The sequence below is a fragment of the Mobula birostris genome, unplaced genomic scaffold (genome assembly GCF_030028105.1).
Source record: "Mobula birostris isolate sMobBir1 unplaced genomic scaffold, sMobBir1.hap1 scaffold_319, whole genome shotgun sequence".
Classification (NCBI taxonomy): domain Eukaryota; kingdom Metazoa; phylum Chordata; class Chondrichthyes; order Myliobatiformes; family Myliobatidae; genus Mobula; species Mobula birostris.
The window spans coordinates 323,147-338,737 of NW_027276252.1; the positions used below are offsets into that span (position 1 = coordinate 323,147).

Sequence of the window (15,591 nt, forward strand, 5' to 3'; positions counted from 1 at the left end):
AGAGAGAGAGAGAGAGAGACACAGAGATGGAGAGATGGGAGGTACAGAAGGCTGGGTAAACAGAGAGATGGGAGGTACAGAAGGCTGGGTGTGGAGGATGTACATTCACGGAACACAGGAGGGCTGCACATGGGGAATCATCCCCAGGGCAAGTGATTGGCTGGCGTGTATTATAATGGGCAAGGGTCAGTACTAGCTGACAGGGTGTTAGTGGTACCTCACCTGGACTGCGGTCACAGTGCTGCTCTCCTTGTTTAAGGAGGTGCCCCACCTCCTGGTGTTGGGGGCAGGGCAGAGAGGGGTGACTGGGTCCATTCCCTGGTGGTCCAAACTGGAGCGTTTTAAGAGGGCGAAGATTCAGGAGGTGGGAGGCGGAGCAGGGTCCTTCCAGTCTTATGTTCTGGCGAGTTCTGAAAAACTGAGTGAAGACGCTAAGCAAAATGGGGCATTTCTTGACAATAATCCTGGGGTTAATGAGGATAGGCAGTCTTTTATGTGAAGTTTTCATTATCTAAGCTCAAACAGATACTTTCTAGGATTAAACATAGATCTTTGTTATTGTATATTTTCCCACATGTCTGATAGCAAACTTCAACTGGTTTTAGATTTGTTCAATTGAAGTTGGAATACTGGACACTTTCCATCATTGTGGAAGTTAGCAGTGGTAATTCCAGTCCTGAAACCAGACAAAGAACAGACAGATTCTGCTAGTTACAAGCCAATGTCTCTGATTTCAGATATGTGTAAACTTATAGAGGGGATGGTGACTTTTCTAAAGGTAGGATTCCTCCAGGCTCTGTGTTGTGTCTAGAATCTGATTTTAGAAAGGCACAGGTTAATAAGGAGGTTGTAGCGGCAGTCTTCTTGAATACTGAGAAGGATTATTATATGCTTTGGAAGAGGAACTGCTAATATAACTGGAATGTGCTGAGATTAGTGTAGAAATGTATAACTGGGTTAAAAATATTTTGATTCAGAGGACCATACAGGTCAGGTGGGTAGAGAGCATTCTAAGCTGTATCCTATAGATGATGGTATTCTACAAGGAGTGTTTGTAGTCCTGTCCTGTTCAATATTATGATAAATTATATTTTTTCTAAAGTTGATCCTGAAATTTCTAAGTCTTTGTATGCTGATAATAGGGCTCACTGGAAAAGGGGCAGGAGTCTATTTTTTTTCAAGAATCGATAGATTCTGGCATTGTACCGGATGACTGGAAAATTGCAAATGTTACTCTACTATTTAAGAAGGGTGGGAGGCAGCAGAAAATGAACTATAGACCTGCTAGCCCTGACCTCAGTGGTTGGGAAGTTGTTGGAATCGATTATTTGGGATGAGATTACAGAGTATCTGGAGACATATGACAAAGCCAGTACGGTTTCCTGACTAACCCACTACAATTTTTTGAGGAAATTACAAGCAGGGTAGACAAAGGAGATGCAGTAGATGTGGTGTACTTGGATTTTCAGAAGGTCTTTGATAAGGTGCCACACATGAGGCTGCTTAGCAAGATAAGAGCCCAACTGGCTGATCGCCAGAAAACAGAGTATGGGAATACTCGAGGCAGAGGAATGAAAGGTGGGGGAGTAGCATTGCTTGTTAGGGAAAATATTACAGCAGTGCTCAGGCAGGACAGATTAGAGGGCTTGTCTACTGAGTCCTTATGGGTGGAGCTGAGAAACAGGAAAGGTATGGCCACATTAGTGGGATTGTATTACAGACCACCCAATAGTCAATGAGACTTGGAAGAGCAAATCTGCAGAGAGATAGCAGGCAACTGCAGGAAACATAAAGTTGTGGTGGTAGGGGATTTTAATTTTCCATATATTGATTAGGACTCCCATACTGTTAGGGGTCTAGATGGTTTAGAGTTTGTAAAATGTGTTCAGGAAAGTTTTCTAAATCAATATATAAAGGGACCAACTAGAGGGGATGCAATATTGGATCTCCTGTTAGGAAATGAGTTAGGACAAGTGACGGAAGTCTGTGTAGGGGAGCACTTTGGTTCCAGTGATCAAAACACCATTAGTTTCAACTTGATCATGGACAAGGATAGATCTGGTCCTAGGGCTGAGGTTCTGAACTGGAAGAAGGCCAAATTTGAAGAAATGAGAAAGGATCTAAAAAGCGTGGATTGGGACAGGTTGTTCTCTGGCAAAGATGTGATTGGTAGGAGGGAAGCCTTCAAAGGAGAAATTTTGAGAGTGCACAGTTTGTATGTTCCTGTCAGGATTAAAGGCAAAGTGAATAGGAATAAGGAACCTTGGTTCTCAAGGGATATTGCAACTCTGATAAAGAAGAAGAAGGAGTTGTATGAAATGTATAGGAAACAGGGAATAAATCAGTTGCTTGAGGAGTATAAGAAGTGCAAGAAAATACTTAAGAAAGAAATCAGGAGGACTAAAAGAAGACATGATGTTGCCTTGGCAGTCAAAGTAAAGGATAATCCAAAGAGCTTTTACAGGTATATTAAGAGCAAAAGGATTGTAAGGGATAAAATTGGTCCTCTTGAAGATCAGAGTGGTCAGCTATGTGCGGAACCAAAGGAAATGGGGGCGATCTTAAATAAGTTTTTTGCGTCTGTATTTACTAAGGAAACTGGCATGAAGTCTATGGAATTAAGGGAATCAAGTAGTGAGACCATGGAAACTGTACAGATTGAAAAGGAGGAGGTGCTTGCTGTCTTGAGGAAAATTAAAGTGGATAAATCCCCGGGACCTGACAGAGTGTTCCCTCGGACCTTGAAGGAGACTAGTGTTGAAATTGCAGGGGCCCTGGCAGAAATATTTAAAACGTCGCTGTCTACGGGTGAGGTGCCGGAGGATTGGAGAGTGGCTCATGTTGTTCCGTTGTTTAAAAAAGGATCGAAAAGTAATCCGGGAAATTATAGGCCGGTAAGATTAACGTCGGTAGTAGGTAAATTATTGGAGGGAGTACTAAGAGACAGAACCTACAAGCATTTGGATAGACAGGGACTCATTAGGGAGAGTCAACATGGCTTTGTGTGTGGTAGGTCATGTTTGACCAATCTGTTGGAGTTTTTCGAGGAGTTAACCAGGAAAGTGGATGAAGGGAAGGCAGTGGATATTGTCTACATGGATTTCAGTAAGGCCTTTGACAAGGTCCCGCATGGGAGGTTAGTTAGGAAAATTCAGTCGCTGGGTAGACATGGAGAGGTGGTAAATTGGATTAGACATTGGCTCAATGGAAGAAGCCCAAGAGTGGTGGTAGAGAATTGCTTCTCTGAGTGGAGGCCTGTGACTAGTGGTGTGCCACAGGGATCAGTGCTGGGTCCATTGTTATTTGTCATCTACATCAATGATCTGGATGATAATGTGGTAAATTGGATCAGCAAATTTGCTGATGATACAAAGATTGGAGGTGCAGTAGACAGTAAGGAAGGTTTTCAGAGCCTGCAGAGGGACTTGGACCAGCTGGAAAAATGGGCTGAAAAATGGCAGATGGAGTTTAATACTGACAAGTGTGAGGTATTGCACGTTGGAAGGACAAACCAAGGTAGAACATACAGGGTTAATGGTAAGGCACTGAGGAGTGCAGTAGAACAGAGGGATCTGGGAATACAGATACAAAATTCCCTAAAAGTGGCGTCAGAGGTAGATAGGGTCGTAAAGAGAGCTTTTGGTACATTGGCCTTTATTAATCAAAGTATTGAGTATAACAGCTGGAATGTTATGATGAGGTTGTATAAGGCATTGATGAGGCCGAATCTGGAGTATTATGTTCAGTTTTGGTCACCAAATTACAGGAAGGATATAAATAAGGTTGAAAGAGTGCAGAGAAGTTTTACAAGGATGTTGCCAGGACTTGAGAAACTCAGTTACAGAGAAAGGTTGAATAGGTTAGGACTTTATTCCCTGGAGCGTAGAAGAATGAGGGGAGATTTGATAGAGGTATATAAAATTATGATGGGTATAGAGTGAGTGCAAGCAGGCTTTTTCCACTGAGGCAAGGGGAGAAAAAAATCAGAGGACATGGGTTAAGGGTGAGGGGGGAAAAGTTTAAAGGGAACATTATGGGGGGCTTCTTCACACAGAGAGTGGTGGGAGTATGGAATGAGCTGCCAGATGAGGTGGTAAATGCTGGTTCTTTTTTAATATTTAAGAATAAATTGGACAGATACATGGATGGGAGGTGTATGGAGGGATATGGTCCGTGTGCAGGTCAGTGGGACTAGGCAGAAAATGGTTCGGCCACAGCCAAGAAGGGCCAAAAGGCCTGTTTCTGTGCTATAGTTTCTATGGTTCTAATAAAAGGATCCTATTCTGGCTGGCTGCTGGTTACCAGTGGAGTTCCACAGGGGTCGGTGTTGAGACTGCTGCTTTTTACGATGTATGTCAATGATTTGGACTATGGGTTTAATGGCCTTGCGGCTAAATTTGCTGATGATACAAAGATAAGTGGAGGAGCGGGTAATGTTGAGGAAACAGAGAGCCTGCAAAAAGACTTAGATAGTTTAGGGGAATGGGCAAAGAAGTGGCAAATGAAATACAATGTTGGAAAGTGTATGGTCATGCAGTTTGGTGGAAGAAACAAACCTGCAGATTATCATTTAGATGAGGAGAGAATTCAAAATGCAGAGGTGCAAAGGGACTTGGGAGTCCTGATGCAGGATACCCGAAAGGTTAACCTCCAGGTCGAGTTGGTGGTGAAGAAGGTGAATGCAACGTTGGCATTCATTTCTAGAGGTATACAATATAAGAGCAGGGATGTGATGTTGAGGTTCTATAAGGCACTCGTGAGATCACACTTGGAGTATTGTGTACAGTTTTGGGCTTCTTATTTTAGAAAGGATATACTAACATTGGAGAGGATTCAGAGGAGATATGAGGAACGTCTGGTAGCTCTTGGGCTGTATTCCCTGGAGTTCAGGAGAATGAGGGAGGATCTCATTGAAACATTCCAAATGTTAAAAGGGCTGACCAGATTTGATATGGCAAATTTATTTCCCAGGGCAGGGGAGTCTAGGACAAGAGGGCACGACTTCAGGATTGAAGGATGTACATTTAGAACACAGATGCAGAGAAAATACTTCAGTCAGAGGGTGGTACATCTGTGGAATTTGTTGCCATGAGCGGCTGTGGAGACAAGTCACTGGGTTCATTTAAGGCAGAGAGAGACAGGTTCTTGATTAGCCAGAGCATCAAAGGGTATGGGGAGAAGTCAGGGGAGTGGGATGACTGGAAAAATTGGATCAGCCCATGATTGAATGGCCTGCTTCTGCTCCTATATCTTATGGTCTTATAATATAAAAGAGGTAACAAAAGTTTCCACAGATACATAAAGTGTAATAGGGAGGCGAGAATGGATATTGGTCTGCTGGAAAACAATACTGTGGTGGTAGTAATGGGGGACAAGGGAATGGCAGACAAACTGAATAAGTAATTATTCAGTTAACTGAATAAGCACTAGCAGCATGGTGGAAGTTAGAGGTGTTAGAGAACATGAAATGTGTTAAGTTACCATTATGAGAGAGAAGGTTCTTACGAAACTGAAAGGTCTGAAGGAAAATAACTTACCTGGACCAGATGGTGTACACACACAAGTTCTGAAAGAGGTGGCTGAAGTGATCATGGAGGCATTAGTAATAATATTTAAAGAATCTCTAGATTCTGGAATAGTTCTGTAAGACTGGAAAATTGCAAATGTCACTCCGTTATTCAAGAAGGGAGAGAGGCAGAAGAAAGGCAACTAAAGGATAGCTAGTCTGTCCTCAGTGGTTGGGAGTCGATTATTAAGGATGAGGTCTCAGGATACATACTTGGAGGCACTTGATAAAATAGGCAGTAGTCAGCATGGGTTCCTCAAGGGAAAATCTTGCCGGACAAATCTGTTGGAATTCTTCGAAGAAATATTCAAGCAGGATAGACAAAAGGGAATCAGTTGATGTGGTATACTTGGATTTTCAGAAGGCCTTTGACATCGTGCCACACATGAGGCTGCTTTACAAACTACAAGCCCATGGTATTACAGGAAAAATTCTAGTATGGGCAAAGCAATGGCTGATTTGCAAGAAACAAAAAGTGGGAATAAAGGGACCCTTTTCTGGTTGGCTGCTGGTGATAGTGGTATTCAACAGGGGTCTGTGTTGGGACCAATTCATTTTACGTTATATGTCAATGATTTGGGTGATGGTATTGATGACACTGTTACAATGTTTGCAGACAATATGGAAATAGGAGGAGGGGCATATAGTTTTGAGAAAGTAAAGAGGTTACAGAAGGATTTAGATTAGGAGAACGTGCAAATAAATGGAGATGAAATACAGTGTTGGGAAGTGTATGGTCATGCATTTTGGTAGAAGAAATGAAAGGATTTACTATTTTCTAAATGTAGAGAAGGTACAAAAAACTGAGTCGCAAGGGGACTCCAGAGTCCTCATGGATACCTTGAAGGCTAATTTGCAGGTTGAGATTGTGGTGAGGAAGGCAAACGCAATGTTAGCATTTATTTCAAGAGGTCTAGAATATAGAAGCAATGATGCAATGTTGAAACTTTATAAAGCACTGGTGAAGCCTCAGTTGGAGTACGTGAGAAGGTTTAGGCCCCTCATCTTAGAAAGGGTGCGCTGAAACTGCTGAGGGTTCAAAGAGAGTTCACGAAAATGATTCCAGGATTAAATGGCTTTTCATATAAAGAGCATATGATGGTTCTGGGTCTGTATTCAGCAGAATTCTGAATGGTGAAAGGTCTTGATAAGGGTGGATGTGGAGAAGATGTTTCCTATGTTGGGAGAGTCTAAGACCAGAGGACACAGCATCAGAATAGAGGGGTGTCCTTTTAGAAGAGAGATGAGAAGGAATTTCTTTAGCCAGAGAGTGGTGAACCTGTGAATTATTTGCCACAGGCAGCTGTGTGTGTGTGTGTGGGGGGCATCTTTAAGGCAGAGATTGATAAATTCTGATTGGTCAGGACATGGGAAGAAGGCAGGAGATTGGGACTGAGAAGAAAATTGGATCAGCCATGATGAAATGGCAGAGCAGGCTTGATGGGTCAAATTACCTAATTCTGCTCCTAGATCTTACGGTCAGATATCAATATATTTACATCAATGAAGATAGAGGGTGATGTGGGCAGATTTAGGGAGCCATTGAGATAGATGAGCTGTGGTTTCCCCTTCCAGCACACCCTTGATTTCATACTGGGAGCTGTACTGTGCCAGTGAGAACCGAACTGGAGTGAAAGGACTCAAGATGGTAAAGAAGCAAAGACAACATGCAGTTGAACTGTCTGGAAGAGCAGGCAGATGATAGGATACGATTACAGCCAGCAGGGTGAGTAACAGTGCATTAGTGATGCAGAATCAAAAAGGGTAGCAAATACAATGTTCAAAATGTTACATCTCAATGCACAAAGTATAAGAAATAAGATGGATGAGCTAGTTGCACTCTTACAGATAATCAGGTATGATGTTGTGGCCATTACTGAATCGTAGCTGAAGGATGGTTCTAATTGGGAGATGAATGTCCAAGGTTACGCATTGTATCGGAGGGATAGGAAGGTAGGCAGATAGGGTGGTGTGGTTCTGCTGGCAAAGCATGTCATCAAATCAATAGAAAGATGTGACATAGGACTAGAAGATGTTGGATCCTTGTGGGTTGATTTGAGAAACTGCAAGGATAAAAGGACCCTCATGACAGTAGCTGGGAGATGGACAACAGATTGCAACAGGAAATAGAAAGGGCAATGTAATGATAGTCATGGGAGATTTCAACATGCAGGTCAATTGGGAATATTTGGTTGGAAAAGGATCTCAAGACAGCAAGTTTTTTTGAATGCCTACATGATGGCTTTTTAAAGCAGTTTGTTGTTGAGCCTGCTAGGGAATCAGCTATACTGGATCGGATGTTATGTAATGAACCGGAAGTGATTAGGGAGCTTAAGGTAAAAGAACCCTTAGGAAGCAGAGATCACAATATGACTGAGTTCAACTTAAAATTTGTTAGGGAGAAAAGTAAAGTCTGACATTTCAGCAAAGGAAATTACAGTGGTATGAGAGAGAAGATGGTCAAAGTAAATTGGAAGGAGATGCTAGCAGGGATGACAGCAGAGCAGCAATGGTGTGAGTTTCTGGGAAGAATGAGGAAGGTGCAGGATAGATGTATTCCAAAAACAAAGAAATACTCAAATGGCAACATAGTACAACTGTGGCTGACAAGGAAAGTCAAAGCTAATGTAAAAGCAAAAGAGAGGGCACACAACAAAGTAAAAATTAGTGAAAGGCAGAGGATTGGAAAGATTTTAAAACCCTACAGACAGCAACTAAAAGAATCATTAGGAGGGAAAAGATGAAATTTGAAAGCGAGCTAGCAAATAATATCGAAGTGGATAGTACAAACTTTTTCCAAGTATATAAAAATAAAAGAGAGATGAGAGTGGATATAAGACCACTAGAAAATGAGGCTGGAAAAATAATAACTGGAGCCAAGGAGATTGCAGATGAACTAAATGAGCATTTTCTATCAGTTTCTATTAACTTTCACCCTACCCTCAAGTTTACCTGGTCCATTTCCGACACCTCCCTCCCCTGTCTCTGTCTCTGGAGACAGCTTATCCACTGATGTCTACTATAAGCCTACTGACTATTCACAGCTATCTGGACTATTCCTCTTCTCACCCTGTCTCTTGCAAAAATGCCATCCCCTTCTCGCAATTCCTCCGTCTCCGCCGCATCTGCTCTCAGGATGAGGCTTTTCATTCTAGGACGAGGGAGATGTCTTCCTTTTTTAAAGAAAGGGGCCTCCCTTCCTCCACTATCAACTCTGTTCTTAAACGCATCTCCCCCATTTCACGTACATCTGCTCTCACTCCATCCTCCCGCCACCCCACTAGGAATAGGGTTCTCCTGGTCCTCACCTACCACCCCACCAGCCTCCGGGTCCAACATATTATTCTCCGTAACTTCCGCCATCTCCAACGGGATCCCACCACTAAGCACATCTTTCCCTCCCCCCCCCCCTGCATTCCGCAGGGATCACTCCCTACGCAACTCCCTTGTCCATTCGTCCCCCCCATCCCTCCCCACTGATCTTCCTCCTGGCACTTATCCTTGTAAGCAGAACAAGTGCTACACATGCCCTTACACTTCCTCCCTTACCACCATTCAGGGCCCCAAACAGTCCTTCCAGGTGAGGCAAAACTTCACCTGTGAGTCAACTGGGGTGATATACTGCGTCCGGTGCTCCCGATGTGACCTTTTATATATTGGCGAGACCCGACGCAGACTGGGAGACCGCTTTGCTGAACATCTACGCTCTGTCCGCCAGAGAAAGCAGGATCTCCCAGTGGCCACACATTTTAATTCCACATCCCATTCCCATTCTGACATGTCTATCCATGGCCTCCTCTACTGTAAAGATGAAGCCACACTCAGGTTGGAGGAACAACACCTTATATTCCGTCTGGGTAGCCTCCAACCTGATGGCATGAACATCGACTTCTCTAACTTCCGCTAATGCCCCACCTCCCCTTCATACCCCATCTGTTACTTATTTTTATACACACATTCTTTCTCTCTCTTTTTTCTCCCTCTGTCCCTCTCAATATATCCCTTGCCCATCCTCTGGGTACCCCCACCCCCTGTCTTTCTTTCCGGACCTCCTGTCCCATGATCCTCTCGTATCCCTTTTGCCTATCACCTGCCCAGCTCTCGGCCCCATCCCTCCCCCTCCTGTCTTCTTCTATCATTTTGGATCTTCTCCTCCCCCTACAACTTTCAAATCCCTTACTCACTCTTCCTTCAGTTAGTCCTGACGAAGGGTCTCGGCCTGAAACGTCGACTGCACCTCTTCCTAGAGATGCTGCCTGGCCTGCTGCGTTCACCAGCAACTTTTATGTGTTGCTTGAATTTCCAGCATCTGCAGAATTCCTTCATTGTGGAAGACACTAGCAGTGTGCCAGATGTTGGAGGGTGTGAGGGAAGAGAAGTGAGTGGAGTTACTATTACAAGGGAAAAGGTGCTTAAAAAACTGAAAGTCCTATGGGTACCCAAGTAATCCAGACCAGATGAACTGCATTTTAAGATTCTGAAAGAGGTAGCGGTACAGAATGTGGAGGCATTGGTAATAATCTTTCAAAAATCATTGGACTCTGGCATGGAACCAGAGGACTGGAAAATTACAAATCTCATGCCACTATTTAAGAAAGGAGGAAGGCAGCAGAAAAAGAAATTATAGACCAGTTAGCCTGACCTCAGTGGTTGGAAAGACACTGGAGTCAATTGTTAAGGATGAGGTACTTGGTGACACAGGACAAGATAGTACAAAGTCAGTATAGTTTCCTTCAGGGAAAGTCCTGCCTGACAAACCTGTTGGAACACTTTGAGGAAATTACAAGTAGGATAGATAAAGGGAATGCAGTGGATGTTGTATATTTGGACTTTCCGAAGGCCTTTGACAAAGTGCCACACGTGAGGCTGCTTACATGACTGCCCATGGTATTACAGGAAAATCTGGCATTTTTTGGGAATTGGCTGATTGGTAGGAAGCAGCAGGTGGGAATTAAAGGATCCTTTCCTAGTGGTGCTCTGCACGGGTTGGTGTTGGGACCGCTTCTTTTTATATTGTATATCGACGATTTAGATGATGGAATAGATGGCTTTTGTTGCCAAGTTTGCAGATGATACAAAGACTGGTGGAGGGGCAGGCAGCGTTGAGGAAACAGGTGGGATGCAGAAGGACTAATACAGATTAGGAGAACGGGCAAGAAAGTGGCAAATGAAACATGATGTTGGAAAATGCATGGTCATGCACACTGGTAGTAGAAATGAATGTGCTGACTAATTTCTAAACGGGGAGAAAATCCAAAAATCTAAAATGCAAAGGGACTTCGGAGTCCTTGTGCGCAATAACCTAAAGGCTAACTTGCAGGTAGAGTCAGTGGTAAGGAAGGCAAATGTAATGCTAGCATTTATTTCAAGAGGTCTAGAATACAAGAAGAGGGATGTGATGCTGAGGTTTTATAAGGCACTGGTGAAGCCTCACCTTGAGCATTGTGAACAGTTTTGGGCTCCTCATCTAAGAAAAGATGTGTTACCTTTGGATAGGGTTCAAAGGATGCTCTCAGGATGATTCCGGGAATGAAAGCATTATTATACAAGGAACGTTTGATAGCTCTGGGTCTGTGCTCACTGGAATTTAGAAGGCTGAGTGGAGATCTCATTGAAACCGTTCAAATGTTGAAAGGCCTAGACAGAGTAGATGGTAGGAAGGATGCTTCCCGTAGTGGGGAAATCTAGAAAAAGAGAGTACAGCCTCAGGATAGAGGATGTCCATTTAAAACAGAGGTGCGGAGAAATTTATTTAGCCAGAGGGTGGTGTATTTGTGGAATTTATTACCACAGGCAGCTGTGGAGGCCAGTTGGTCTGTTTTTTTCAAATGGCAAAGCTTGATAGGTTCCTGATTGGACAATGCCTCGAAGGCTATGGGGAGAAAGGTGGGGAGTGGGACAGAGGTGGGGGGAAGGATCAACCATGATTGAATGGTGGAGCAGACTCGATGGGCCAAATGGCCTAATTTGTTCCTATGTCTTATGAGACACATGGGACCTAAAGGGCAGACAGGCTGGGTGTGGAGCACTCAGAGCCTGGACGAGTTCAGAAGGCCAGATCGTTAAGTGAACAGAGGGCAGTGGTGAGGAGTGGACAAACCAGACCAATGAGATCCCTTGCTCACAGCGGTTGTAGCTGGCGTGTGGAAGAAGTTGCATTATCCATCCCAGCACACCAATGTTCACAGCGCATTGACACCCCTCTGCTGGCTTTGAGATTACGTTGCAAGATTCTTGACAAGAGTCCAGCTCCCTGTACACGGTCACATCAGAAAGTCATGGCATCAGAGATCGATTACTGAAGGACAGTGTGAGGGAGCTGGATTGACTTCAGTATGGATACAATCAATGATACGGGACAATGGGGGAGAGGGGACACTGAGGGATAGTGTGAGGGAGCTGGATTAACATCTATAGGGATACAGTCTGTGATACAGGGTGCTGGGGGAGAAGGTTACTGAGTGTGAAAGAGCTGGGTTAACAGCAGCAGGTAAACAGTCAGTGACAGAGCTCGGGAGAGAGGGGTTACTGAGGGACCTTGTGAGGGAGTTAGGTTAACATCACTGGGATGTTAACCTAACTCCCTCATAACAGATTGTTTACACATACACAAACACACATAAAGATAATAGTAAAACATCCTGAATATTTCAATAATTTATTAGTTATATACATATATTAAATTAAATAACACAAAAGTTTCTTTAGAATTTTGGACCCAGTTGCAGGACTGTTTTCATCAATGTGTACAATTCCAATGAGGACGTGTTTCTCCGTAAGGAACAATTTACAAGTTGATTAACCCATTGCTTGCCCAACACTGGGAATTGAGAGGAAACTGGAGCAACAGGGGAAAACCCATGCAAACACAGGGAGAATGTGTCAACTCTACACAGACAGCACCGGAGGTCAGGATTGAATCTGGAGGTCTGGCGCTGCAAGGCAGCAGCCACACTTGCTGCTCCTTTGTGCTGCCTCTCAGCCAAGGATGCCTTCTCTTTCTTTCTCAGGGTCATAAGCCCATTGACAAATGACTCCAGCAAAAAGCTCGAGGACCCTGTTTGAAAGTTCAACATAGAACATAAAACAGAGCACATGAACAAGCCTTTCAGCCCACAGTGTCTGTGCTGGCCCCAATGCTGATTTAAACTAATTCCCATCAGCCTGCATTAGCACATATCCCTTATTTACTTGCTTGTTCACGTGTCTTGAAAATTACTATCGTATCTGCCTCCACCAGCTTCCCTAGCAATACGTTTCAGGCACCCACCACTGTGTTAAATAAAACCTTACCTGGTAATCTCCTTTAAACATTTCCCCTCTCATCTGAAACCTCTCCCCTCTAGTATCTGACATTTGCAGCCTGGGAAAAATCACATATTATAAAATGATGAGGAGGATGGATAAGGTGAATAGCCAGTCTTTTTCCCAAGGTATGTGAGTCTATTTCTAAAGGGCACCTCTAAAGTGAAGGGGAAAAGATTGAAAAGGGATCAGAGAAGCAACATTTCAGACAGAGGGTGGTGGGTATATGGGACAAGTTGCCAGAGGAAGTGGCAGAGGTGGGTATAATTAGAATAATTAAAAGATATTTGGACTGGTCCAAATGGATACACTCCAAACACAGGTGAAAGGGACAAGTTCAGGTTGACACCTTGGTCAACCAGGACAAGCTGGGGTCAAGGGCCTATTTCTTTGAGGTATGACTCTATGTCCCTCTTAACTATATTTATTACAGTCAGGTTTCCAGTGCTCCAGACAAAACTAAGGCATGCATTTAAAGGTGAGAGGAGTAAGTTTAAATGAGATGTTAGGGGCAAGTTTTCATACAGAGTGGTGGGTGTCTGGATTGTGCTGCCAGGGATGGTGGTAGAGGCAAATCCAACAGAGGAATTTAAGAAGTTCTTAGATATGCACATAGACTGTCAGAGAATGGAAGGAAATGGAGATTGGGTCGGCAGAGTGCATTAGTTTAGTTGTGGATCTAATTACCAGCTTCATTAGTTTGCCACATCATCACGGGCTGAAGGGCCTGTTCCTGTACTGTACTGTACTACTATTCTATGTTCTATAAGCATGTAAGTTTGTCAAACCTTTCCTTTTAGCTAGTACTCATGTAACATGCTGTAAGGTTTCTCTGCTAATGTAATGGACTCTCTGTAATGTTTCACTGCTAAGGCTAAGGTAATGGTTTCTCTGTAGCAGCAATGTTTGGGTTATGACTAGAGATAATGGGGACTTTGGAATGTATGTTAGCCAATGAGAGGGGTGTTGTTCTTTCTTGTGGATCTGGAAGAGGGGTTTCCGCGGTTCTTTTTTTGGGGAGAGATGAAGAGAGAGGACGCGAATGGAGAGAGTTGGTAGACCGCCAGAAAGAGTGGACTGAGGAGCGAGGGTCCGAGGGTCGGCTACGCTCGGAGGAGGACAACAGGAACAAATGGATGAAACTGTGAGCTTCAACGTTTGCGCATTAGACTGTTTCATGAGAATGGGCCCTTTTCTTTTTTATTTGTTTCTTTACTAACCATATAGTCAAATTAAGAATTATAAAGTTCAATCGTTTAATCCCATATTGTGTACTGTTTGTTATTTCGTGGTATTGATTTGTAACAGGGGACACATTGCACAGCATCTACCCAAGCAAGATTTTTTAAATTTGGCTGGGCCGGGGGCTATCATCCCCTAGACAAGCCACTAGCCGAACCAAGGGTTACACTCACAACAATCCTGGGAAAATTCTGGTGAACAACTTCTGCACCCTCTTCAAAGCCTCCATATCCTTCCTGTAATGGGATGAGTGGAACTGCACACAACACCCCAAATATGGCCAACCAAAGTTTTACACAGCTGCAACGCAACTTCCACTCTTTTAACACTTCGACCAATGAAGGCAAGTATGCCATATGTCTTCATGACCAATCCATTTACTTGTGTTGCCACATGTAGAGCTATGAACTTTCATCCCAAGTTCCCTCTGAACATCATTACTCCCTAAAGTCCTGCTATCTACTGACATTTGTCCTCCTTAAATGAAACTTCTCACCTGGATTAAAATCTGTGACTGCCTTTTCTCTGCCTAAATTTCCAACTGATTCACATCACTATTCAGAACTCCACCAATTTTTTATGTTGTCTACAAACAGCCTACCTATGCTTTCATCCAAGTCATATACAGTACACAGATTACAGGACCACAGCACTGACCCTGGGAGACACCACTGGTCAAAGACCTCCAGCCAAAATAACATTCCTCCACTATTACCCTCAGTCTTCTGTGACTAAGCCAACTTTGCATCCAACTGACCAACCCTTCAACCCTTGATGTCATGTGTCTTAATTTTCCAGACAAGTTCTCTCTCCATCTTTCAGAGACATCCGGAGTTCCTGTGGAGGCAAGATGCAGAGAAATTCACCTTCTCCATCTGTCTAAAGGGATTCTATTCTCCATGATGGATCACATTTTTAACATGACAATGTGTACTTGGTCACAAGAAGAATCCCCCTTCTCTCTCTGACAGAGACTGAAAGTGTGAGAAGCCATTGACAATTCTGTCTCTCAGCAGGGGGTTCTGACAACAGGTTCACAGCAATCACTAGGGAGGTGCAGAGTATGCTATAACTTAAAGTCAATGTAGCAGAACTGACTTCCCAAAAATAATTCAGACATTCCATCAAGGATCTTGCCAAATAGAGTTGGTAATTGGATGTTTCTGAGCTGATGGCTCAACTTTAGTGCATTTTTGGAGAGAAGATGGGATCAGGATGGCTTTACTGGTCTCCCTATCCTTGGATCAGACCACTCGGTTCTGGTCATTGTCATAGATCTTTACAGGATTGAAATAATCACCTTTTCACAATTTGGGATGCCTATTTACATTCCTCTCATTTGTCTGCATTTGCCCACATTATCTTGCTTTTCCCATCCATGTATCTGTCCAAGTAATTGTACCTAGCTCTACTATGTCCTCTGGCAGCATATTCCACATATCCATCTCCCTCTGTACCCTCACAGGGAACTTTTAAAT

General features: G+C 43.5%; 1 protein-coding gene across 4 annotated transcripts in view; it reads right to left on the reverse strand.

The window, feature by feature from the left end:
• Positions 1–15,591, reverse strand: part of LOC140192951 (mitochondrial import receptor subunit TOM40B-like) — a 162,344-nt gene that overhangs the window by 100,453 nt on the left and 46,300 nt on the right. For 2 of the 4 annotated variants that reach the window (XM_072250426.1, XM_072250425.1), the window contains one exon: positions 12,209–12,623. The exons of the other annotated variants lie outside the window; for them this stretch is intronic. In XM_072250426.1, the coding sequence (XP_072106527.1) occupies positions 12,271–12,623 (353 nt within the window). In that variant the 3' untranslated portion in view covers positions 12,209–12,270. Of the gene's footprint in view, positions 1–12,208; positions 12,624–15,591 lie in introns of those variants that run through there. 4 annotated transcript variants of the gene reach the window in all.